Source organism: Arachis ipaensis, chromosome B08, assembly GCF_000816755.2.
Source record: "Arachis ipaensis cultivar K30076 chromosome B08, Araip1.1, whole genome shotgun sequence".
Classification (NCBI taxonomy): Eukaryota; Viridiplantae; Streptophyta; class Magnoliopsida; order Fabales; family Fabaceae; genus Arachis; species Arachis ipaensis.
In genome coordinates this window covers 125,167,546-125,190,067 of record NC_029792.2, presented here as the reverse complement: position 1 = coordinate 125,190,067, position 22,522 = coordinate 125,167,546, and the positions used below count along the sequence as shown (strand labels likewise).

The 22,522-nt window shown below is 35.6% G+C and overlaps 4 protein-coding genes and 1 pseudogene across 9 annotated transcripts; 3 read left to right on the top strand and 2 right to left on the bottom strand.

The window, feature by feature from the left end:
• LOC107612695 (G-type lectin S-receptor-like serine/threonine-protein kinase At4g27290) lies at window positions 7,675-10,905 on the bottom strand. 2 transcript variants are annotated; one of them, XM_016314397.2, is made up of 6 exons: window positions 9,335-10,903; window positions 9,089-9,228; window positions 8,774-8,984; window positions 8,437-8,674; window positions 8,203-8,353; window positions 7,675-8,119 (listed from the first exon to the last, which is right to left on the bottom strand). In XM_016314397.2, the coding sequence occupies exons 1-6, from the start codon at window positions 10,779-10,781 to the stop codon at window positions 7,823-7,825; spliced, it is 2,484 nt and encodes an 827-aa protein (XP_016169883.1). In that variant the 5' UTR covers window positions 10,782-10,903; the 3' UTR covers window positions 7,675-7,822. The 2 variants fall into 2 exon arrangements, with proteins under 2 accessions (XP_016169883.1, XP_016169884.1); XM_016314398.2 differs by lacking the exon at window positions 8,203-8,353 and having other exon boundaries at window positions 7,980-8,119; window positions 9,335-10,905.
• On the top strand, window positions 11,758-12,841 carry LOC107612697 (ATP synthase subunit b', chloroplastic). Its single transcript, XM_016314401.2, has one exon. The coding sequence runs from the start codon at window positions 11,974-11,976 to the stop codon at window positions 12,652-12,654; it is 681 nt and encodes a 226-aa protein (XP_016169887.1). The 5' UTR covers window positions 11,758-11,973; the 3' UTR covers window positions 12,655-12,841.
• Window positions 12,754-16,283, bottom strand: LOC107612698. Of its 4 annotated transcripts, none has more exons than XM_021110052.1 (6): window positions 15,858-16,283; window positions 15,532-15,631; window positions 15,012-15,111; window positions 14,681-14,766; window positions 14,155-14,351; window positions 12,754-13,859 (listed from the first exon to the last, which is right to left on the bottom strand). In XM_021110052.1, the coding sequence occupies exons 1-6, from the start codon at window positions 16,078-16,080 to the stop codon at window positions 13,732-13,734; spliced, it is 834 nt and encodes a 277-aa protein (XP_020965711.1). In that variant the 5' UTR covers window positions 16,081-16,283; the 3' UTR covers window positions 12,754-13,731. The 4 variants fall into 4 exon arrangements, with proteins under 4 accessions (XP_020965711.1, XP_020965710.1, XP_020965712.1 ...); XM_021110051.1 differs by having other exon boundaries at window positions 14,155-14,357; window positions 15,858-16,282; XM_021110053.1 differs by having other exon boundaries at window positions 13,724-13,985; window positions 14,155-14,357; window positions 15,858-16,265.
• On the top strand, window positions 17,777-18,370 carry LOC107611853 (annotated as a pseudogene).
• LOC107614464 lies at window positions 20,351-22,047 on the top strand. 2 transcript variants are annotated; one of them, XM_016316666.2, is made up of 2 exons: window positions 20,351-20,739; window positions 21,355-22,047. In XM_016316666.2, exons 1-2 carry the CDS (start codon window positions 20,404-20,406, stop codon window positions 21,391-21,393), a joined length of 375 nt encoding a protein of 124 aa, XP_016172152.1. In that variant the 5' UTR covers window positions 20,351-20,403; the 3' UTR covers window positions 21,394-22,047. The 2 variants fall into 2 exon arrangements, with proteins under 2 accessions (XP_016172152.1, XP_016172151.1); XM_016316665.2 differs by having other exon boundaries at window positions 21,261-22,047.

Genomic DNA, 22,522 nt, shown 5'->3' with positions numbered 1-22,522 from the left:
CCAGGATATATCTGGGTGTAATCTTTCTTCTCTCCATTTCTGTTTTCTACTGCACAGGAGCAAAAACTAAAATGTCTCGTGCCAAGTGACGAGACAAAACAAAAAGTCTCGTGGCAAGTGACGAGCAAAAACAAAAAGTCTCGTATCCAGAGACGAGCCAAAACTGAAAAGTCTCCTCTGAGTTCAGCAAGTATTAAGCAACAAAAAGGGGGCTAAGATTCAACCCCCCCTTCTCTTAGCCACTGAAACCATCAATTGGTATTAGAGCTTGGTCTCAAAGAGATCAAGCTTTGCAGCTTGGAGTAAAGATCCTCATGGCAGAAAACAGTGGCGCAAATGTGGTGTCATATAATCTAACTGAAGGTCAATCAAGCAATAGACCCCCTCTTTTCAATGGGAAGAATTACACCTATTGGAAGAAGAGGATGAAGATATTTGTACAAGCAGTGGATTACATACTATGGAAAATCATCTTGGAAGGACCACAATATCCGACTGTCACAAGTGCTGAAGGAGTTGTTTCTCTCAAACCAGAAGCAAGATGGACAGAAGAAGATAGGAAGAAGATAGAGTTAAATGCCAAAGCAATAAATCTGCTCAACTGTGCTATAAGCTTCGAGGAGTACCGACGGGTATCAAGATGCACAACGGCAAAGGGAATCTAGGATAAATTGCAAATCACCCATGAAGGAACCACCATTGTCAAGAAGACTCGGGCAGATATGCTAAACAGAGAGTATGAAACGTTTGCAATGAAGGAAGGAGAGTCCATTGATGAACTGTTCGAACGGTTCAATGCTATCATTGTTGGCTTAGATGCTCTGGGAATTACACATTCCAATTCTGTGCTAGTGAGAAGAGTGTTGAGATGTCTCACAAAAGAGTGAGAAACTAAAGCTTTAATTATTTCTGAGAGCAGTAGCTTAGACTCCATGACACTTGATAATTTGAGAGGAAATCTTCTTGCTTTTGAAAATACCTATTTGAAAAAGGATACAAAAAAGAAAGGAATTGCATTTTCTTCTGTGACTAACCCTCTGGATGATGAATCCAGTGATAACTCTTCTAAAAATGAGTTTGTTTTATTTGCAAAAAAATTCAGGAAAATGGCTAAGCTCAAAGGCAAAGGCAGCAGCACAAGGAGAGTAAAGAAAGACCTTAGCAAGGTAACTTGCTATAATTGCAAGGAAATTGGGCATTTCAAATCTGATTGTCCCAAGCTGAAGAAGGAGGAAAAGCCGAAAAGAGGAAAGAAGAAAGGACTGATGGCCACATGGGAAGACTTGGAGAATGACTCTGATGATGATGATGAAGAAACCGAGACCAAGTCACAAATATGTCTCATGGCAGATCACATAGATCAGGTAGTCTTTCATAACCCTAACACTGAAGATCTTCATCTTATGATAGACCACCTTTCTGAAAAAATAAGATGTTTTCTGCTAGAAAATCAAGAACTTGAACAGCAAATTACCATTCTTAAGGCCGAAAACAGTTTTCTAAAAGAAAAAGTGAGAGAGGCCGAAACTGCTTGTGATCTTATTGAAGAAAATAAGCAGTTAAGAGCCCAAGTTAGGAGCTGTGAAAGTAACCATTGTGTTCTTGCATATGTGGACTGTTTTAAGCAAAATGAAGAGTTGCTTAAAGAGGTTAAAAGACTTAAGGAAGACTTGGCCAAGTTTACACAAAGTTCCGAAAGTTTAAATCACATCTTGGCTAGTCAAAAACCTCTTTATGATAAGGCTGGGTTGGGGTTTTATAAATCTGAAAATTCACATTTTGAAAATATTGCTTCATCTTCTAATGACACAAGATTTCAAGATCCCACCTACTTTAACAAAAATGCAACTCCAAGGTTTTGTAGACTATGCAATCGGAATGGACACTTTTCCATTCAATGCTTTTTCGGTGAAAGAATGATTGGTGACAAGGTTTATAAAATTGTTTTTTATTACAATGGCTTAGGATATAGAAGATGGTTTAACGTAAAAGGATCCAAAAAGATTTGGATACCTAAGGTTACTTAAGCATTGTTTTGTAGGTGTGCCTAGCATCTAAAAGGAAGGAAAATGTGTGGTATATGGACAGCGGATGCTCTAGGCATATGACCGGAAAGGCAACCTTCTTCATAAAGCTTGATAACTATGATGGAGGACTTGTCACTTTCGGTGATGATGCAAAAGGAAAAATTGTGGCTGTTGGAAAAGTTGGTAAAAACTTTTCTTCTTGTATAAATGATGTTCTCCTTGTACATGGCTTGAAACATAATTTGCTTAGTGTTAGTCAACTTTATGATTTGGGTTTTGAAGTTATCTTTAAGAAATTTGTTTGTTTAGTTGTGTGTGAAAAAACTGGGAATGTTCTTCTTGAAGCTAAAAGATGTAACAATGTGTATGGATTAACTCTTGAAGATTTAAAGGAACAAAATGTAACATGCTTCACATCTTATGAATCTGAAAAATGGCTTTGGCATAGAAAGTTGGGACATGCTAGCATGTATCAAATTTCTAAGCTAGTCAAAAGAAATTTGGTTAGAGGGGACAAGTTGTTCGTAACAAGGCTAGATTAGTGGCCCAAGGTTACGATCAAGAAGAGGGTATAGATTTTGATGAGTCTTTTGCTCCGGTAGCTAGAATGGAAGCAATTCGGTTGCTTCTTGCCTATGCTGCCCATAAAGGTTTCAAAATGTTTCAAATGGATGTTAAGTGTGCTTTTCTTAATAGCTTTATTGATAGAGAAGTGTATGTGGCACAACCCCCTGGTTTTGAACATGAAGAGTTTCCAAATCATGTTTTCAAATTAACTAAGGCTCTTTATGGTCTTAGACAAGCTCCAAGGGCTTGGTATGAAAGGCTTAGTGCCTTCTTGTTGGAAAATAAATTCCAAAGGGGTACCACCGACACTACTTTATTCATTAAAGCATCTAATGATGATATACTCCTTGTTCAAGTTTATGTTGATGACATTGTATTTGGATCGGCCAACATTTCCTTGTGTGAAGAGTTTGGAAAACTCATGACTAGTGAGTTTGAAATGAGTTTAATGGGAGAGCTTACTTTCTTTCTTGGCCTCCAAATTAAACAAACTCCTAGTGGTACTTTTATTTACCAAGGAAAGTATGCAAAAGAACTTATCAAAAAGTTTGGCCTAGAAAATTCCAAAGCAATGAGTACACCAATGCATCCCAACACAAAACTTGAAAAGGATGATGATGGTCAAGATGTGGATGAAACAAGGTATAGAGGAATGATAGGTTCACTCATGTACCTTACCTCCTCTAGACCGGATATTGTTCAAAGTGTGGGTGTATGTTCAAGATTTCAATCTCACCCAAAAGAATCCCATCTTACGGCTGTTAAACGCATCATTAGATACATTAAGGGAACTTGTGAACCACAGTGGCTTTATCCACCGCTGAAGTAGAATACATTTCCGCATCTGCATGTTGCACTCAATTAATTTGGTTAAAAACACAATTAGAAGATTACAAATTAAAAATCAATAGTATACCCCTATTTTGTGATAATATGAGTGCAATAAATATTTCAAAAAATCCTGTTTTGCATTCAAGAACAAAGCACATTGAGATAAAATATCATTTTATTAGGGAACATGTGCAAAAGGGTACTATTGATATTCAATTTGTAAAATCTGAAGATCAAATTGCTGACATTTTTACAAAACCCCTATGTGAAGACAGATTCTGTAGCTTGAGAAAAAGTTTGGGAATGTTTGATTTAAGTTTCATTGAAAATTTGTGAATATTTGACTCTGGTCAGTTTTTGCTCGTAGGTTTGGACGAGAAACAATAAATAGCATAATGGAAGAGCTGTGGTCAAGTGGGAGGCAACGCAGAATTCAAATTTTATGGGCCCCACCAAAATTCCTTGACCCCACCATGACAGTTTTGTTAGTTTCATTTCTTTTGAAAAATTAAATCAACAAAATCCTTTGGTTGTCTCATCAAATCTTGTTGGAAGAAGCATGTTGTCAAATCAAATCTTTCCCTCCAACTAATCCCTTGATTTAGGGAAACCTCTTTTCAGTTTTTGAAACACTCCTTGGATAATAACCGCTCTCTTAATGGGTAATAACTTCTCTCATTCTCTTTCCAATTAAGCATTTAATGCTTCTCTAACCTCTCATCACTCACCTCACTATTCGGCCACCTTTTCCTCTCCAACTTCCATCTCCATTGATCTTCTTCATTATGAAAAAGAAAACAGCCCCAAGGAAGAGTGAGAGAATTTGCCAATCTCAAAAACCTTCTACACCCCAATCACATACCCACATTCACATCCATTCCACTTCCTCCTCTTCTCTTTCACCCCCCTCCAAGAGAACTGAGACTATGAGGCGCAAAGTTATTGCTCAAAAATCTTCTGGAAGAAGGAAGAGCGAGAAGGCGAAGGAGCCCAGCATTGAAGAGGAAGTAGAGGAGTCTCATACCTCACCTTCTCCATCATCGCCGAAAAGAACCTCTCCACATGCATCCGGAAAGAGTTCCAAGAAGACGAAGGGTTTCGAGTTCCATGAGACCAGAGAACCCGCGAACCTTGGGTCAATGGAGTTCAAGAACAAGTTTCCCAAACAACACTCACATTTCGATCCTTCCAGGTTCTCTACGTGTGCTGCTTTTGAATTCCACAATGAAATCCTGGAGAAATGGCATTTGTGTCTCTCTTACCTTGTGAATCTTAAATCCCTGGCCTCCAAAGGAATTGATTTACAACCCATGTTTGAAGGTCTAAAATGGTTACCTCTGCTTCATATTCATAAAATGGTGTACCCAGGGCTGGTCAGACAGTTCTATGCAAACCTAAGGTTTATTGATGGTAGCCTTCACTCTTATGTGAAACGGGTTCAAATCATCCTGGATTCTGAAACTATCTCTTCTGCCCTTGGATACATTGATGAAGGGCCAAAGGTTTATATGAGTGATAAATGGGACTCACATGTAGGAGTTACATACAAGCAAGTGATTCATCAAATCTGTGAAAATTTGTCTAGCCTAGATGGAACTGTTCTGACTCATAAGGCTTTGGGTCCAACTAACTCTCTGCTGCACCGCATCATAACTCACATTCTCACTCCTCAAAGTGGTTCTCACAACAGGGTAACTGTATCTGATTGTCTCATAATATTTGCTTTAGTTACTTCAACTCCTATTTCATTTAGCTATATTATGATTCGTCACATGTGGGAGTCTGTGAAAAGTACAAAAAATGCCAATCTACCTTATGGAATGTTTCTTACATGCATTTTTGAGTACTTTAAAGTAGATTTAACCAATGAGGATGTAGAGAACCGGGTTTCCATGATCAGAGCAGGCGAAACTGCAAAAAGGGGAAAGAAATCAATAGCATCTGATGATGACTTTGAAGGCCGCCCAGAATCCTCAAAGACAACTGGTTCCATCAGAGAAATTCTCACAGAATTCACCAATATGTCCGATCTCATGGTTCAATTTCACAAGTCTGCCCGCAAACTTGCTTATGAGAGTGAATTGGCATGGAAGAAATGCCAAGAGAGGGTCAGTCTAATGTTGGAAAGTCTTGGAAAAGAAGCTGGCAGTGATGGCGCCGAGGAGGAACCTGACTTTAATCTTTTTTATGATTAACTCTCTGGTTACTATTTGATATTGGCACAATTTGGCTCAATTAGCTCTTTTGTTTTTTGTTAGGGTTGCAATTGACAATAGCTACCTAGGTGATACTTTGATGACACCGTTTGGTTATGTTTTGAAATGTTATATGGCATATTCTGTTTTCTATAACAATGTTTTGTGCAGGTGCCCCCATGATGACAAAAGGGGGAGGAATCTAAGGTTCCAAAATTGAAATTGGAACGAAAACAGGGGCTGAAAAACAGGGGAACAGGGGTTGAAATTTTCAAAATGAAAATTCATGATCACCCTTGTTCAAAGAATGCATGTTGTTGTTGCACTCACTATGGCTGTTGCTTGAACTGCACTTGGTTTATAATGATGTTTGATTTATTTTTTGATGCCTGGCAGTTGATTCATCATTGATAAAACTTGTTGTTTGGAAAACTTATTTTTGGCAGTTCCTTCAAATTGTGTAATACATTAAAACTGCCTTGTTTTGATCATGTGTACTTCAAATACTTTTCCATCATGTTGTGTTGCTCTGATATCTTTAACAGGAAAGGATTTGAAAATTTTTTGAAATAGGTTGAGCAGTAAATCAGTTATGATATCAAATGAGTTTTGATTATCAATTAAAACTGCTCATAAATCAAGCATTTAGCATCATAAAATATGCTAAATAACATAGTTACTTGAAGCTTGATGAATGCTTCCCTTGGTAACATAAGCACACATCAAGGGGGAGCAATGTGACATTTTGAAAGGGGGAGAAAACTCAATCTACAAAGGGAGTATCCTTTACTAAATTTTTTCCCATTTCAATTTTAATAATGTTTGTCATCAAGGGGGAGATTGATGAGTTTGGAAAACTCTTAATTAATATTTGTGATGACTAAACATTATTTAAAATAATTAACTGCAAAAATTAATAATCTGATTTGATTAAATAATTTTTGTTACAGGTTTTAATATTGGGCTGAAAAATGAGTTTCTGGCTTAAGCCCAATAACCAACCTTGTTGCATGTTTTTATACTAAGTGGCTGAAATTTTATATTGTTGGGCCAAGCTTAATGTTGATTGCAACCAAGCCCATGATTAATTTTTTGATGAGAACCTTCTATGCTTGATCCGAAACAAATCTCATCAAGAAAGCAAATGTTAACCAAATGGGCCAATTTTAATTTCAATGTTATAAGCCCAAATTTTATTTGTGATGTATGGTTCCAAACTTGGTCCGAAACCAAGGAAAAATGAAAGCAAAGTACTTCCAACGGAACCAAGCCTTTAACCATGTGATGGATTTCAAAATCTATTACATTGTTAATTAATGCATGGGGAACATGAGAGAGAAAAGTTCAGCTGAATTGATTGATGGGTGTAATGACTACACGCCACTCTAAGCTAGGGAAGTAAAAGCAACTTTCACCAACTAATTGGTTTATTACATTTGAATTGCTTTTGTTTCAAGTTGTTTATTTTCTCTCATCTCTCTCTCTTCTTTTCGGTCAATATCCAGAAAATAAAGGAAGCCATGGAAGCTACATGGAGCTACCGAAATAAAGTTGCATGCATCAAGACCATCAAGCTAATGATGGCAAGAAAACATACTAAAATAAAAATGAGTTGTGGCTGAGATATTCACTATATTTGGTTAAGATTTGATGATGTATCTTGAGCCTCTCATGCTCAAAAATGGAAGGTAAAGATTCGGCCAGCAAGGGAGATTCTTGAAGCATGGCTTGTCTTTGATTCTACTCAACCACCACAGGGAGTAGCTAGAGTGGCGAAGTGATGGTTGAAGGCAGAGATTGAAGCAGATGAAGTCATCATCATCATGAAGCATCAAGGGCCAGAATTCCATCTTGGAGAGCAAGCCAAGGACGAAGCGCTCGGATTGATGAAGAGTGATGATCAAGAAAGGACTATCTCGTGGCAAGTGACGAGCAAAAACAAAAAGTCTCGTATCCAGAGACGAGCCAAAACTGAAAAGTCTCCTCTGAGTTCAGCAAGTATTAAGCAACAAAAAGGGGGCTAAGATTCAACCCCCCTTCTCTTAGCCACTGAAACCATCACCCTAAATATATATATATATATATTGCCAAAGTATGTAACAGTTATTTTTAGTCTCAGAACACAATCCTGTTGTAGCAGCGAATGAACTAACACTGCAGCAGTGTAGTAAATGCATTGACTCAATGAATGGTATATAGTTTTCAACGTCCATCTAAAGAGGTCACACTTATCTCATTGTTTAAGCTTATTTCATTTTGATTTGTGACTTCATTGGAAACCTTCCTTGGAAAGAAACCAGGCTCTTTAGGATCAACCAATTCCATCTCACTGTCCAACATCCGAATCACTGATGTCATGGTAGGCCTATCCTCTGGGTAATGTTGCACACAAACTAGACTAACTTGGATGCAACGCAATACTTCTGAGTCAATGCATGAATCCTTAATGTTGGAGTCAATTAATTGCAACGCCTTGCCCTCCTTCCAAAGTGTCCATGCCTGAATCATGAAAGAAGTACAGAAAGTGAACAAACATTCAACTTGATTTAAGATAGATAAACAAGACAATATTAAGTCCTTACATAACCAACGAGGTTATATGTGTTGTTTGCATAAGAAAGAGCTCTGTTCTTGCTTCCACATATAATCTCTAACAATAAAATGCCAAAGCTAAAGACATCGGATTTTATAGAAAATAATCCATCAACTGCATATTCTGGTGCCATATATCCACTGTAAAAATTTATTATTGTAAAAAATAATCACCACACACAGTATATTAGAAAATAAATGATATTACGAATTGAGATACTTACTAAGTTCCAACTACTCTATTTGTGTTTCCTTCAGTTTGATCTCCTCCAAAAGCTTTAGCCATTCCAAAATCAGATATTTTTGGATTCAACTTATCATCAAGTAAAACATTACTTGCTTTGAGATCTCTATGAATTATCCTTAATCGGGAATCTTGATGAAGATATAGAAGCCCCCTACCAATTCCAAGAATAATGTGGAAGCGATGAGGCCAACTCAGCAATTTTCCTTTGGTGTGATCTATTGATAATTGAATATTCAAGTTTAGTAAGCTACTGACTATATAGTCGAACTCATAAAGCATTATTGCATTCTAACCATAGTCTTGATATATCATACCAAAAATGAAGGAGTCTAAGCTACCATTAGCCATGTATTCATAAATTAGTAGCTTCTCTTGTCCTTGAATGCAACAACCAAGAAGCCTTACAAGATTTCTATGCTGAAGTTTAGCAATAAGTTTTACTTCATTTATGAACTCGGTCACTCCTTGTCCAGAGCTCCTTGAAAGTCTCTTTACAGCAATTTGTCGCCCATCTGATAATTTTCCCTAAACACTCGCATTCATTTTAGTAGAAACATTAGATGATGCTCATAATATTAGTACCCATTACTGGATTATACTATGGTTATAACTCTAAAATGTTGACATACCTTATATACAGGTCCAAAACCCCCTTGTCCAATCTTATTCTCTATCCAGAAGTTGCTAGTGGCCATACTAATTGTCGGCAGAGCAAACAACGGGAGATCCTCTACATGTTTTTCAATGTTATCTCCGACCATTGACTTCTCTAAAAGTGTAAAAGTAATATTATAAGGGAAAAAAATAGCATTTTTTAGAAAAATATAGAAATTAATGTCATGGTGTAGGTGGGAAAGAGAGAGAGAATGATTTACCAACAAGGTTCCTTCGGATTCTGTAGACAACATAAACAGAGAGTAAAAGCACCCCACATAATGTTGGAATAGTTATAGCAACTATAGTTCTTATGTTCATCTTGCTCCCACTTTGAGACTCAGCGTTAGCCATACGAATATATAGATCTTGCTCACGAGTTTGTTTAGTATCGAACTGTCTCATGTCAATAAGATCACCAAACCATAAAACACAACCACTACATGATCCTCTTATATCAGAGTTACTAAAGGCCATACAAGAGCAGTTATTCAAGCACCTTGCTCTGCATTCATCTAGACCCATATTCTCATCCAACCATGTATGTGTAGTATCTGGAACTTTCAAGTCTGCAAATTTGACAAAAATGTCATTGATGGAAATGTCATTGCAGGTTAAGGGTTTAGTCCGGACACATCCTTTTGTCCAACCCCTCATGTCCCATTCTTGTGGTGACTTGGGACTGAAACCTTCTAAACATTGGCACATTGGTGATTCATCAATTAAGCATTTTGAGTTTGACCCACAAACGCCATAATCATCACACTGGTCTCTGGATGAGTACATCTCATAGAGCTCCCAATATTGCTGATCTTCTTCTGCCCAAATATAGAAATTAAAGCCACCAGTTTGGTCTAGGTGGACTCTCGACAAGATAGAAGTATTCTTTAAAGTATACGTGTAATAAATCTCATCCTTATTGGAGGGAAACTTGGCATCATAGCTAGTGACATATGTGAATTCATAAACAGAGCTTGGATTTTGATCTCGGAAGCCACTGAAATAAATGCCATTCCATGGTCCAAACCGGTTGAGCGTTGTTCGTCCTTTCATATAAAAGTCAGGATATTCGTTGAGCACTAAACCCCATGAGAAATCTCCAGGAGCTGGATCATTTGGACTCTTCCAAGATGTTATTCGCCATTCGAGACCTCGTTTGAGGTCCCATCCCACCTTCATTCCTGGCAGTATCGTATCTGACGGATAGTCAAAGCTTTGCCACAAAATATCTTGTGAGTTTGGACCCCCATGATTCCATACCACAAGATTGCCGCTGTCCATGAGCTGTGCCACTGGATTCTGTGCTTGTCTTTGAGAGTTTGTGCTCCAAACAACAGAATCATTTTGGGTAAGGATAAGATTCCCAGTGATGTCCAATGTTAATATTCCAGCTGAGACAAAATCGATGGGTTTGTCCCTATTGGCAACCCAAACAACACTATACATGGAAATTTTCTTGTACCAAATCCCCAGGTAACGCTTCATTGAACTGCCGGGGCTGAAGAAGCCAAGCTCAAATACTCCATCTTTGGACACTATGGTTTTGCCATTGCCATCATCACTGATAGACTTGGACACACCTATTGAATCATTGACTGCCATGGAAACTGTGACAGAGGAAACAAGTAATAAGTATGCAACGATAATCATGGAGTTAAGAATATCCATTGAATTCCAAGCTCTAACTTTTTTGTGCTACTTGCTCACTTAGACGGCATAAGTAGAAGTCACTCAGAAGTCAGAACACGTTTACACTTCTTTTTCCATATTTTTTGTTAATACCAAATTACAAGAAGTCAGCAACTCCATAATTCAATAATCAATAAAAAGAACTACATAATTCAGCAGCCCTTATTGACCTAGAAGCCAACCGTCAGTCTTCATAAAAATTAGAAAAAAATATGGGTTGATAATCAAATTAATGTCTGAAAGATAAGATATTTTTTAAATTCATTCCTACAAATTTTTTTTTAATAAAATTAGTGTTTAAAAAATTATAAATTAATTATATTTGTCCTCCTATCATTTCATTAACAATTTTTTTTTAAAAAATTGATGTTGGAAAATGTTAATTAGTCAAATAATGTACTTTTATTCTTTTATATTTTTTATTTTGTGTAATTCACTATTTTTTATTTTTTAGGGGGAAATTTCTATTTTTTGTTTTTGGACTTGGTCCAAAAATATATTTTTGGGGTCTTGACTTGGTCTAAACTTATATTTTACCAAATTTCATGGTATGAGATAAAACAAGACCAAATGAACGAAAATACCTGAAAGGTGGCGAAGCGCGGTTCACAATTGTGTAAAACGTAAAAGGCACATATAAATGGTTGATGGGCTAATCACCTGAGAAGGATTTTTATTTTTCCCTTTTTTTTTTGTTTTGGTCAATCGGTTGTTCTTGTTTAAATAGACTATAGGTATGTCACAGAAAAAATAAGCCTATAGGTTTTCTGGTTGTCTTTTTTTTTGTGGTTTTGTACATGTTTGTTTTGAACATACAATGGGATTCAGAATATTTGGGCCTAGTTAGACAGAGTGAACTGTGGATGCTGAAGTTGGACTAGGCCTAGTTACTATGTACCAAGCACAGACCAAAAATATACAAACCTTTCAAACCAGTACGTCAGTGACTCAGTGTCCAATATCCAGATTTCCATCATCAGCCATTGGAGAGCCACAATCACACAAACCTCATCAATTTGTGTGGCAAATATTCCACGTATACTCTTCTGCCCTATCCTCCTTTTCTCTCCTGTCCATCACTCAGTCCGCCACTCACACACAACCACTCCCCAGTCCTAAAATTTCAATTCAATTCAATTCATTTCAACTGTAAACTCAATTCAATTCCGCCATGGCAAACATGATTATGGCTTCCTCAAGATCCTTGATCAGAACCTCCACCACTTCCCCTTCCCCGGCACCATCACAAAAGCTCCCCATTAGCAATCACATTACTCTCCCAAGAGTCCAATTACCCCTCCTCAAGAACCTCTCCCTCCAAATCCCAATCCCAAACACTAATCAAACCCTAAAATCCCTCTCCGTACTGGCAGCCACATCTCTAGCGCTCGCGCCTCCGTCGCTCGCGGCGGAGATCGAGAAGGCGGCGCTCTTTGACTTCAACCTGACCCTTCCAATCATCATGGTTGAGTTCTTGCTCCTCATGGTGGCGCTAGACAAGGTGTACTTCACTCCTCTGGGGAAATTCATGGACGAGAGGGATGCCGCCATTAGGGAGAAGCTGAGCGGCGTGAAGGACACGTCAGAGGAGGTGAAACAACTGGAGGAGCAGGCCGTGGCCGTGATGAAGGCAGCGAGGGCTGAGATATCGGCGGCGTTGAATCAGATGAAGAAGGAGACGCAAGCCGAGGTGGAGCAGAAGATTGCAGAAGGGAGGAAGAAGGTGGAGGTTGAGCTTCAAGAGGCTCTGGCCAGTTTGGAGCAGCAGAAGGAAGAAACCATCAAATCTCTTGATTCTCAGATAACTGCTCTTAGCCAAGAAATTGTAAAGAAGGTTCTTCCCACTGTTTGATTAAGCCTTCTCTTTTGATTCAATGTACTCACGAGAAAAGAGTTGAAAATATTGTAACTTTTTTCTGTTTGAGATTTATATATGTAATAATATGTCAAAAAAAGATTGGTTTATCTGTTCAGTTTAAGAACAAGAACTGAAGTCCCTTGTGGATTATCTCATCATAGATTGAGGATCTTGAATTACATTTTTGATTTTGTGGATAGATAATTATTATTGCATACAATTCTAATTGCTAGCATTTACACACAGCACACATGAAAAGTTAGTGGGACTTGGGGAGGTTTAAATCCAACCAGTTTTAGCTCCTCTTTTTTTTTTCCCTCTTTCCTTTTTGGGGTATTAGGGTCTAGATATCTTTCACCACAGATGATGATCGAGTTCTTTCGCATCGATAAAAATCAACTAATTACCAATTTTACGACTTTGTGGATACTAATTTCAGCGTTAGCTCGGCTTAACCCATTTAAGAGATGAAAAATAAAATTTGAATGTAGGTGTGTAGGCTGTGGACTGCTTAAATAGTTAAATTAAATAGATTGCTGTTGCACTACTGCTACAGAGAAAGAAAAAAGATTTATGATGGATCAATCCATTTAACATTGGTATCAGTATAATAATGTAATACAGGGAAAAAAGATGATATAATCAATCAATCAATGACATATTATAGACAGTATACAATTAGAAAAGGCGCCAAAAGTTGTTAGTGGTTAACAAACGTGTTCTCTGACTAACAGAAGCAACTAACTAGGAAGTACTTATTATCTATAATTAACAACTAATATAAAAATGTTATTCTTACACCAAAATCAGTCACTAAAATAAGCTATTAATGTATTTGTGTATAACTACATATGTGGTTTAATTTATTTTCAATGTGTATTTATATTTCAACATGTATTTTATACTGGTGGTTGATTTTGGTGGCTTTATTTACTCGCTCATGGACATGTTGTAATAACAGTCATTAAGCAAAATAATATTTACTAAAAAATAATCAAACTCCAAACATCGCATGAATTTCTTCTTCTCATGCAATATTCGAGAAATCTCATCATGAATCCATTTTCTTCCTTAATTGTAAGACTCCTCTATATTGTACCCAAGGAGAGTAGAAAATGTGCGTACCATATATGCAGTTCTTTCTTTGAGAGCCCTAACTCCATTCATATACATCACTATGCACAGAAGCTTGAAATTCACTGCGATACAATTCATCATGCTAAGATGTTGCATAATGACATGAGCATATATGATATTCAGAGCAAAGAATAAGCCATGGTAATTTCTCCGTCGAAGACATTTCTGTCTCATCTCTCAACCACTGACTGTCACATAAACAAAATCAAAGAATATGTTTACACTAGTAGTTCATAGACAAGCGAGTAAAAATCATTCTCTCTACACACTATACTAATCATGTATGCCTACGATAGTAGTGCTGCCTCCTACAAAAGCTAAACATCCTTCTAATCTTCCTAAAACTGCCAAGTATACCTTCAGCAATGGATGAGGGGCAAACCCTGCTTTCAGTTCTTGCTCTTTCCGCAACTGCCATCCGGTTGTATGAGAACAAACCTCCCAAAAAGCCCGTTAATCTCTCCTTGCCAACAAGATATCCTTCATCGAAACCAATGTCGTCATCACCTCCACATCGTAGTTTCTGTTGATATCTATTCGCTTTGGAGGATGACCTATACCTTCCAATTTATAGAGTTTATTAAGATAGTAGATAAACTAATATTCTATATACAATGACAAGTTAAACAATTCTCATCTCTACGCCTACTCAAAAGCAGATTCATTAACTTTATTTTAGATAGATTTATCTGTTTGAGTCCAACCAAGACCAACTTCTTTGGGAGTGCGCCTCACTATTAATTGTTAGCCCTGTCCCCTGTGTCCATCAAAGACTTTTACATAGGCAATTGTGAAGACCAAGACTATATAAACTAGTATAATGTGGCAAACAGAGTTCTGTTGGTCCTGAATCATGCTTTGCATAGATTGAAAACTTTCGTACCTCCTTTTTATTTTCAGATTGACAACTCTTTTCTTTAGCCTCTTTCTTTGAAAACAAGTATTAGGTACATGACGAATGAAACGAAGCTGTACAGACCAAAATATATAGATATCATGAGTCAAGACTCAAGAGGAATGGAGTAAGTACAACAGACATTGAGATGAATGGATTAATAGTAGGGTAACAATGTATCAGAATTGAATAAAATCATGGAGATATTCACGTACAACTTTAATCAAACTTCTTTTCAATAACATAGATTATAAATTAACCGTTCATGTTTCTATTCCAGCTGCCCTCACTGAAATTGTAAGCCTTAAAATTCACTAACCTGGTCACCATCCTTGATGCCATAATCTCTAAGATAAGTTGTTTCAATGACAAGCTTACGTCCTTCATAACATAAGCAAAATTGCCCCCAAACATGAGCCCTAAAATTCAAAAATCAATGAAATATAATAAATCAGCTAACAGATTATGACAATCTGGTAAATTAACTACACCATAACACCACCACCTGCTCAAAGAAGATATTATATTGGAAATTACACTTGACATCTAGTTTAATTGAATAATTGAAGATCAGAGAGTGACTTGTTCCAACAATATTCCAGTATCATGATCATCGTCATATCAGAATTCATCATAAATCACATAATACTTCACATCAGAATAATATATCAACTCTCAAGTCTCAACATATTTAAAAAATTGTAACACATGAGAACTAAAGATATCCTCAAAACCAATCAAATTAGTGAAATTACATATCATCGTGCAAATTGTAAGTTATTTTATTAAAATTCATTTACATCAATGACAAATTGACAACAACAACGTAACACACTCACCACGGTATTTCCTCTGGCCATTTCTGAGGTGTGTGACTAAAAACCGCCTCCACCGCACGATTGAGTTCTGCAACAGTTGCCGTTTTCGCAACTTCAACATCTGATTCAATCAAAATCTCACGTCAATTCAACAATTGATCCAGTACACTATCTAAGTTAAAGTAACATTTCATTATTTATACTTCATCACAGAAAGGAAAATAAGAAAGATACATCTCCCCTCTCCTCTCCTCTCCTCTCTCACACACACAGGGGCGCGCGCGCACACACAAACACACACACAATTAAGAAAAATGTAAGCAAGAAGTTGAAGGGAAACGAATTACGGAAGCAAGATCCGTCCAATTTGAGAATGGAGAGGGTGAATGGTTCAGAAGGAAGCTTGTTATAGGAAAAGGTTTTTGTGGCAACGATACTGCTGCGATCTTCAACGTCGATCATCAGCGAAGAGAAGTGCATCGTCAGAGACGGTATTAGTGATGGCGAAGAATTGTCAAGAGAGTGGAAATCTTTGTCTTCCTCCATGATCAACCTGCTATCATCTCCCATTGTTGAGAGAGAGCGAGCGAGAGAGAGAGCAAGAGGAGAGAGTTTGTTACGTCATGGAGTTCAGTTCAGTTCAGTTCAAGTGAGAGTGGGGCAGAGAGGTTGTTAGTTTCATTCTCAGAGTGCTTTTTCATGACCCGGGAGAAAGAAGGTTATGAAGACGGCAATGACAGTTACGCTGACGTGTCTACTGTCTCTCTTGTAGTAACCGTTTATGCGCGCCGCAAACTGTCTAAACGGCCTTCTTTGGTTCTCTTATTTATTTATTTTGGTATTAGTTCTGTCATTTATTTATTTTTGTGGTTTTTTACTGTACTTTCAGATTAGCATTGCAAATAGTCACCAAAAAAAATTAGCATTGCAAACACTAATATTCAAAATTTTATTTAAGAATTTATCTTTAATTAATAAATTATTACATGTATAAAGTAGAATTTAAAAATTTTACTTAATAAATTAATAAATTAACTTCTAAATCAATCCAACTTATGATGGTTTATTTTATTTTACCCTTTTGATATTATTTTTTTCCAAGTGTTTTTGCGCATGTGTCAAATATTTTGGGCAAATTGTTGGCGGATAAAATGCCTTCTTAAAGCTTTCCCCAAATTTAAAAAGAAAAAAAAAACTTCATAAAAAGAGAATTGAATTTTTAAACGGGAATTAGATTGTTGTAATCTATGTGCACCACAATATGGATGGTTTCTCGCACCTGCGAGGTGATAGAAGTGTGTTCTATGTCCAATTTGACTTTTTTATTTTGGTATTTGATATTAAGATGATAAATTTATATGTACCGATACGTTTAAAATATGAACAAATGATGATAAATTTATATGTACCGATACGTTTAAAATATGGACAAATAACAATAAGATAAGTGAAATTTATTTTTTACATTAGTATTTAATCATGTTCTCTTAGGTTTTGAGTGGATGTGATTTTGGGTTTTACTTATTTGTTATCTCTCTGCTTTGGTCTTTAGATTTCAGTGGATATGCTTATATTCAGTTGCATAGAAAGATAATATGTTGTTGCTTACCAACTTTTATTGATGGCAGAAACTAGGAGAGCTTATTTATTTATTTGTTTATTCATTTATTTTTTGTTCCTTTGCTCATTTTGTTTTCATTCATTTAAGTTTAAATTTCGAGGGAGCTAATGAAGGTTTCCCAAATATACTCTATTTTGGTCAAATTTGGATCTCTTTTGGTTTGAATCTAGTTAGGTCACTTTCGGCATCTCATTACCGATTTAGCACACAACTGGAACTAACTTTTACTAGGCAGTATTGTATACCCTTAACATAAGTGTTCGAAAATTCTCTGGGTTTATTCATTTATTTTTAGCTCAACTTTTTCTTTAATAAACCGGATATTTTGGTCCTGGTTGTTATTATTTTGGCTAACGTTGATTGAAGATTTGGTTTCCTTTTATTATTCTCATTATGCAAGTGGGAAGTAGTTTTGAATTTTTTGCAATGATTTTGTACATAGTGGTAGTTGAAGGGAAGAATTGTTGTTTTTTTTCCCTCATAAGATGAGGCAAGTTGTTTCATATATAGAATCTGGTCAATTGAAGCTTAAAATTATGTTCAATAGTTATTCTGTCTTGTTGCATCCAAAAGTTATACTCTTATTTGTAAATATGTAAATGTCTTAATTGTTTATTTATTTTATATTATATGACATTATGTTGATCACTTGCAGATTCTGCAGAGAAGCCAACATATGTTAGGTTTCTTGTATCAAACTCTGCAGCTGGTTCTGTTATTGGAAAGGGTGGTTCAACCATCACTGATTTTCAGTCACAATCTGGGGCACGAATCCAGTTATCACACAACCATGAATTCTTTCCTGGGACTACTGATAGGATTATCATGGTATCTGGATAAATGAAATCCTAAGAGCTGTTGAACTTATTCTGTCTAAGTTGCTCAGTGAGGTAATTTATGATGTCAATTTGATTGGTAATGAAGAAAATAAAAACATGTATTACAATTTCCTGAAAGTTATTTACCTTGTGTCATTAGCTTCAAAGTGAGGATGAAAATGATCCTGAGCCAAAAACAAAAGTGAGACTCATTGTTCCAAATGGTTCTTGTGGTGGTATAATTGGCAAGGGAGGTGCTACCATAAGGTACTATTGCTTTTCCTCATTAAGTTATCTATTTACAATTTTTTGAAATATGTACAAATAAAAGTAGTTGTTGATACTATCATACTACTATGTCTTAATTTATGATTCTGGGTGTATTGTGATTTCATGTGGTTCTTTGGTGTTCCAACTTTTATTTCCCCTTGCTCCTTACCGCCTACCAAGTTATCATAATATATAGAAAAGGAAACTATCAGATCAAATGCAATAAAACAAAAACATAAAACTACACAAAGATTATTTTCGTACTTATTTTTTGGAGATTTGGTTGCTCTAAAATTATATTGTTATTTAAAAAAAAATTACACCATTAATTATCTTTGAATTAAGATATTAAAACTCACAAATAATAAATGTTATAAATTTAAAAGTAATTAAAACATCACTTTATTATTTTACTAGTATTGTTATTTTAGAGGATATTTTTTATTTTTTTTGTTATTTATTAAAAAATAATCTAATTTTCTATATATCTATTTATCATGGTTATAAAAATCAGTTTAAATCAATCTATTGAGCCAAAAATCGATAAACAAGACTGTTCGAACCACAAGGATATATAATTGCCATTTTTAAAACCAGTATTGAATAAAAAAATAACCAAAAAATAATTAGTCGAACTCAGCCAAAATCCAACTAGTTTTGTGTTAAAGCTTAAAATAAAAATAATATCTTAAATTAGTCCTTAAAAAATTTAGTTAAATATTTTAGTTTTTAATAAATTTCAATCGTCAAATAAGTTATCAAACTTTTATACTGTTAAGTAAATCAATTCGTACATTGGATAGTTCTTCTCAATTTTACGATGGGATGGATATATAGATTTTAAAAATTTTTAGGGTTGATATATTTTTATTAAATAACGACAACACTATTGATTTGTCTAATTTTTTGAATTATTTTTCACATCCAAATAAATTTTAGCATATAACGCGCTTCTTCTTCTTTCCCGCGCTTGTTTCAAATTCAGGCATACGTATTTCTTCTTCTTCTTCTTTCCTCGCACTCAAATTCACACATGCATTCTTCTTTTCTTATTCTTCATCTCTGATGCTACATCTTCTTTTTCTTCTCCTCCTTTTTTATTATTTTTCACTTTCGTTATAGTTATCACCACCACCACCACCACCTCTTCCTCCTCCTCCTCCTCTTCTTTCTTTTCTTTTCTCATTTTTTGTTCATGATTCAATTTTTGTTTGTACGCTTGTTTTCGAATTGAGTTTGTGTGTCGCAATTAGTAAATAATTTTGTTTTGTCCTGTATTTAAATAAAGGGGCACTTAGTCTGTACTTGTTTTGAAAAGAGTTTACATTTTGAATTTAATTTTCAGTTTATTCTGAATATAATTTCGATTTATTTATGAATATAATTCGGTTCATTTTTGAGTCAATTATTTTGTTCTGTGCTTGTTTTGAAATGAGTTTACATTCTAAATTTAATTTTCGGTTCATCCTAAATATAATTTCAGTTCATTTATGCACAATTTAAAACTCTTCTTTCCTACTTTCTACTGCTTTTTCACTAGGGAGAGAAAAAGAAAAATACAGCAGTAACAACAACAAAAGAATGACGATAGGGAGAAAATACTCGAAGAAGAAGGAAGCGAAAAAGAAAGAGGAGGAGAAACGCGAAGAAGAAAGCAAAGACGCTCCGTGTGTAAACGAGTGTGAAAAGAAGAAAGCGAAGAAGAAGACGCTCATGAGAAGAAAAAAGAAAAAGCTGCACGTGTAATCATACTCTTTTAATAAGAATAGTTTTTGTTGATATTGAGCCTACTTAGATAAACTTTAATAAAAAAAAAACTTGGATGAGTAATTTTTTTTTACTAAAGTTTAACGTGTAAATTTATGTATCTAAAAAAATTTACATAAATTTATGTATCTAACAAAATAAATGATTAAAAACTGATTTAATAATTAAAATTTATTAAAAATTAAATTGTTCAATCAAAATTTTTTTAGGAATTGATTTTGTATATTACAAAAAAATATTTATACACTAAAATTAACTATAAAAATCAAACACTAATATTTTTATTATAAATATATGTTATTAAATTTATTTTTAATATATATTTATATCAACAATTAAACCGTATATTTTAGTTAGTAGAAGGACATGATGTTACGGAAAAATGAAAGACATAAAAAACCCAAAATCCCTAATTGAATGAATCCCCTCTCCCAATTGGTGCTCTCACTCCCCATCACCGTCCACCTCTTCTCCATCCGCCGCCGTCTTCATCTTCTCCCAGCGAGCCACCTCACTTCTGCGGTTCTTCTCCTCTTCCATCCCTCCGTTCCGCCATTCATCCTATCCCTGAGCTTGAAGTCGTGTCGCCGCGATTTCACTTCCATTCCGCCGAGCTCTGCCATCACCGTCACCTTCACGTCGTGCTCAGTGCTCACCTCCAGCTGTGCCGTCCAGTTGCAGCCGTCGCCTCCAGCCGTGCCTTCCAGTTCCGGCCGTCGCGTTCCAGCATCGTCATTGGCGCCTCAGATTCTGGTAGGTGTAGTCCTCTCTTGGATCCTTCCTATGTTCTTTCACTTTCTGTCGATGGCTGCTGTGTTGTGGTGGTTGCTTGGTTTCTGTGTTGTGGTTGCTGTGTTTTTATTAGTTTTTTATTCTGCTATTGTCTGGTTGTTCTTGCTAGTTCTTGCTGCTGGTTGCTGTGTTGTTGGTTGCTGCGTTGTTCTTGCTATTTGTTAATTTGTTAAGTTGTTAACCACTTAATTGCTGTTGTATTAGGTGTTATTATTATTTTTTTTGCTATGGATTGTTGATATTACCTTATTGCTGCTGCCTAGTTGTTCTTGCTGATCGATGCTTTGTTATTCACTTATTGCTTGCCATGGGCTTAATTTGTTAATAATTAGTTAATTTGTTAAGTTGTTAATCATTTAATTGTTGATGTGTTAATTGATCTTCTTGCTGGGTTTTATTATTTTTCTTTTTCTATATTGTTTTTATTGTGTTAATTTAATTATTCTTGGTTATTAGATTTTTTTGTTGAAATTTTTGTTTAGGGTTTAGCCATGGCTTCTGCTGGGCAGTTTTATTATCAGTATCTAGACAACAGACGATGAATTTGAAAAAGTAGATATTGGATTTGCTGGTCAGGATAATCATTTGTCCCTTAAGGCGGTGGGTGATTCATGAGTTTAGTCACGAGGCGGACATGGATTTTATAAAACAATGGTACCAAAGACAGGTTATCTGTCATTCATATCACTGTAATTGTCTGCAAATGCACTATCTGGATATTCCACAGAGAAGGGCAAATATATCTGTCATTCATACCACTGTAATTGTCTGCAAATGCACTATCTGGGATATTCCACAGAGAAGGCCAAATATCCACAGAGAAGGACAATCACGGGCGAGTATAAAGGCAACTTAAGCACTTGGATGGAAAATAAATTGAAGGATCTACCACCAATAATAGATTGGTGGTCCTATATCAGGGACAAACTTATACAAATATTCCAGCTCATTTTTGCAACATTGAAGAATATGTTCTTGAAGAATGACTACCATGGTAGATTGAGTATCCATTCAATCAAAGTTGGATTTTTCAGGGATAAGCAGTTGCGTGATATCTTGTCCAATATGGAAAACCGTAGGGTTAGTACTAACTACATTCAAGACAAACAACTGGATGATGTCAAGGCGCTGAGATCAATTATTTCCCATATTATTAACCTTTCTTTTGGAACGGGTAACAAGCCTCACATTATTGAAGTTGAAGAGCTTTATTATCATCGATTCAATTTCCTCCAAAAAAAAATATAGTGACGGGTATAATTTTTTGCCTTTTCTAATTGTGTGTGTTTTTTTTGGTTAAACTAACATGTTTTAATTTAAAAAAATTACTCCCTTAACAATAAGGTGGAGGATGAATTCAATGTTTTTTTGGAGCATACACAGGAGAATCCAGTTTTTGGACACGGTCCACTAGCTCATATTTCAAAATGGGAAACTCCCAAATAAAGTTTTTGATTATATTGACAATTGTTTTTCACCATGGGCATTTAAAGAAAATATACATCCAGAATTATCTAAAATATACCACCGTCATGGAGAAGGTGGTCATGGAGAAGGCGGTCAATATTCTTCATATCGTAGCATAGTAAGGTTCTATAAGAACTGCATGGAGCACTTTGATTTCAAGAAAATCCAACATGGAATGGTAATTGAAATTTTGTTTTGGTTGATTTTTTTTATTATATACTAATTAATTAATTAATTAATTATATATATATATATATATATTTTCTTTTGCAGCCAA

What these genes read in the sequence shown, in the direction of transcription:
- LOC107612695 (XM_016314397.2), bottom strand. Translation starts at nt 10,781, where the DNA reads ATGGATATTCTTAACTCCATGATTATCGTTGCATACTTATTACTTGTT. An exon ending in GTTTTGGACCTGTATATAAG is followed by an intron (nt 8,985 to 9,088) that starts GTATGTCAACAT and finishes GCGAGTGTTTAG; the next exon opens with GGAAAATTATCAGATGGGCG. An exon ending in AATAGAGTAGTTGGAACTTA is followed by an intron (nt 8,354 to 8,436) that starts GTAAGTATCTCA and finishes AAATTTTTACAG; the next exon opens with TGGATATATGGCACCAGAAT.
- LOC107612697 (XM_016314401.2), top strand. Translation starts at nt 11,974, where the DNA reads ATGGCAAACATGATTATGGCTTCCTCAAGATCCTTGATCAGAACCTCC.
- LOC107612698 (XM_021110051.1), bottom strand. Translation starts at nt 16,080, where the DNA reads ATGGGAGATGATAGCAGGTTGATCATGGAGGAAGACAAAGATTTCCAC. An exon ending in GCATCAAGGATGGTGACCAG is followed by an intron (nt 14,767 to 15,011) that starts GTTAGTGAATTT and finishes TGGTCTGTACAG; the next exon opens with CTTCGTTTCATTCGTCATGT. An exon ending in AATCTGAAAATAAAAAGGAG is followed by an intron (nt 14,358 to 14,680) that starts GTACGAAAGTTT and finishes ATAAATTGGAAG; the next exon opens with GTATAGGTCATCCTCCAAAG.
- LOC107614464 (XM_016316665.2), top strand. Translation starts at nt 20,404, where the DNA reads ATGAATCCCCTCTCCCAATTGGTGCTCTCACTCCCCATCACCGTCCAC. An exon ending in CATTGGCGCCTCAGATTCTG is followed by an intron (nt 20,740 to 21,260) that starts GTAGGTGTAGTC and finishes ATTTTTGTTTAG; the next exon opens with GGTTTAGCCATGGCTTCTGC.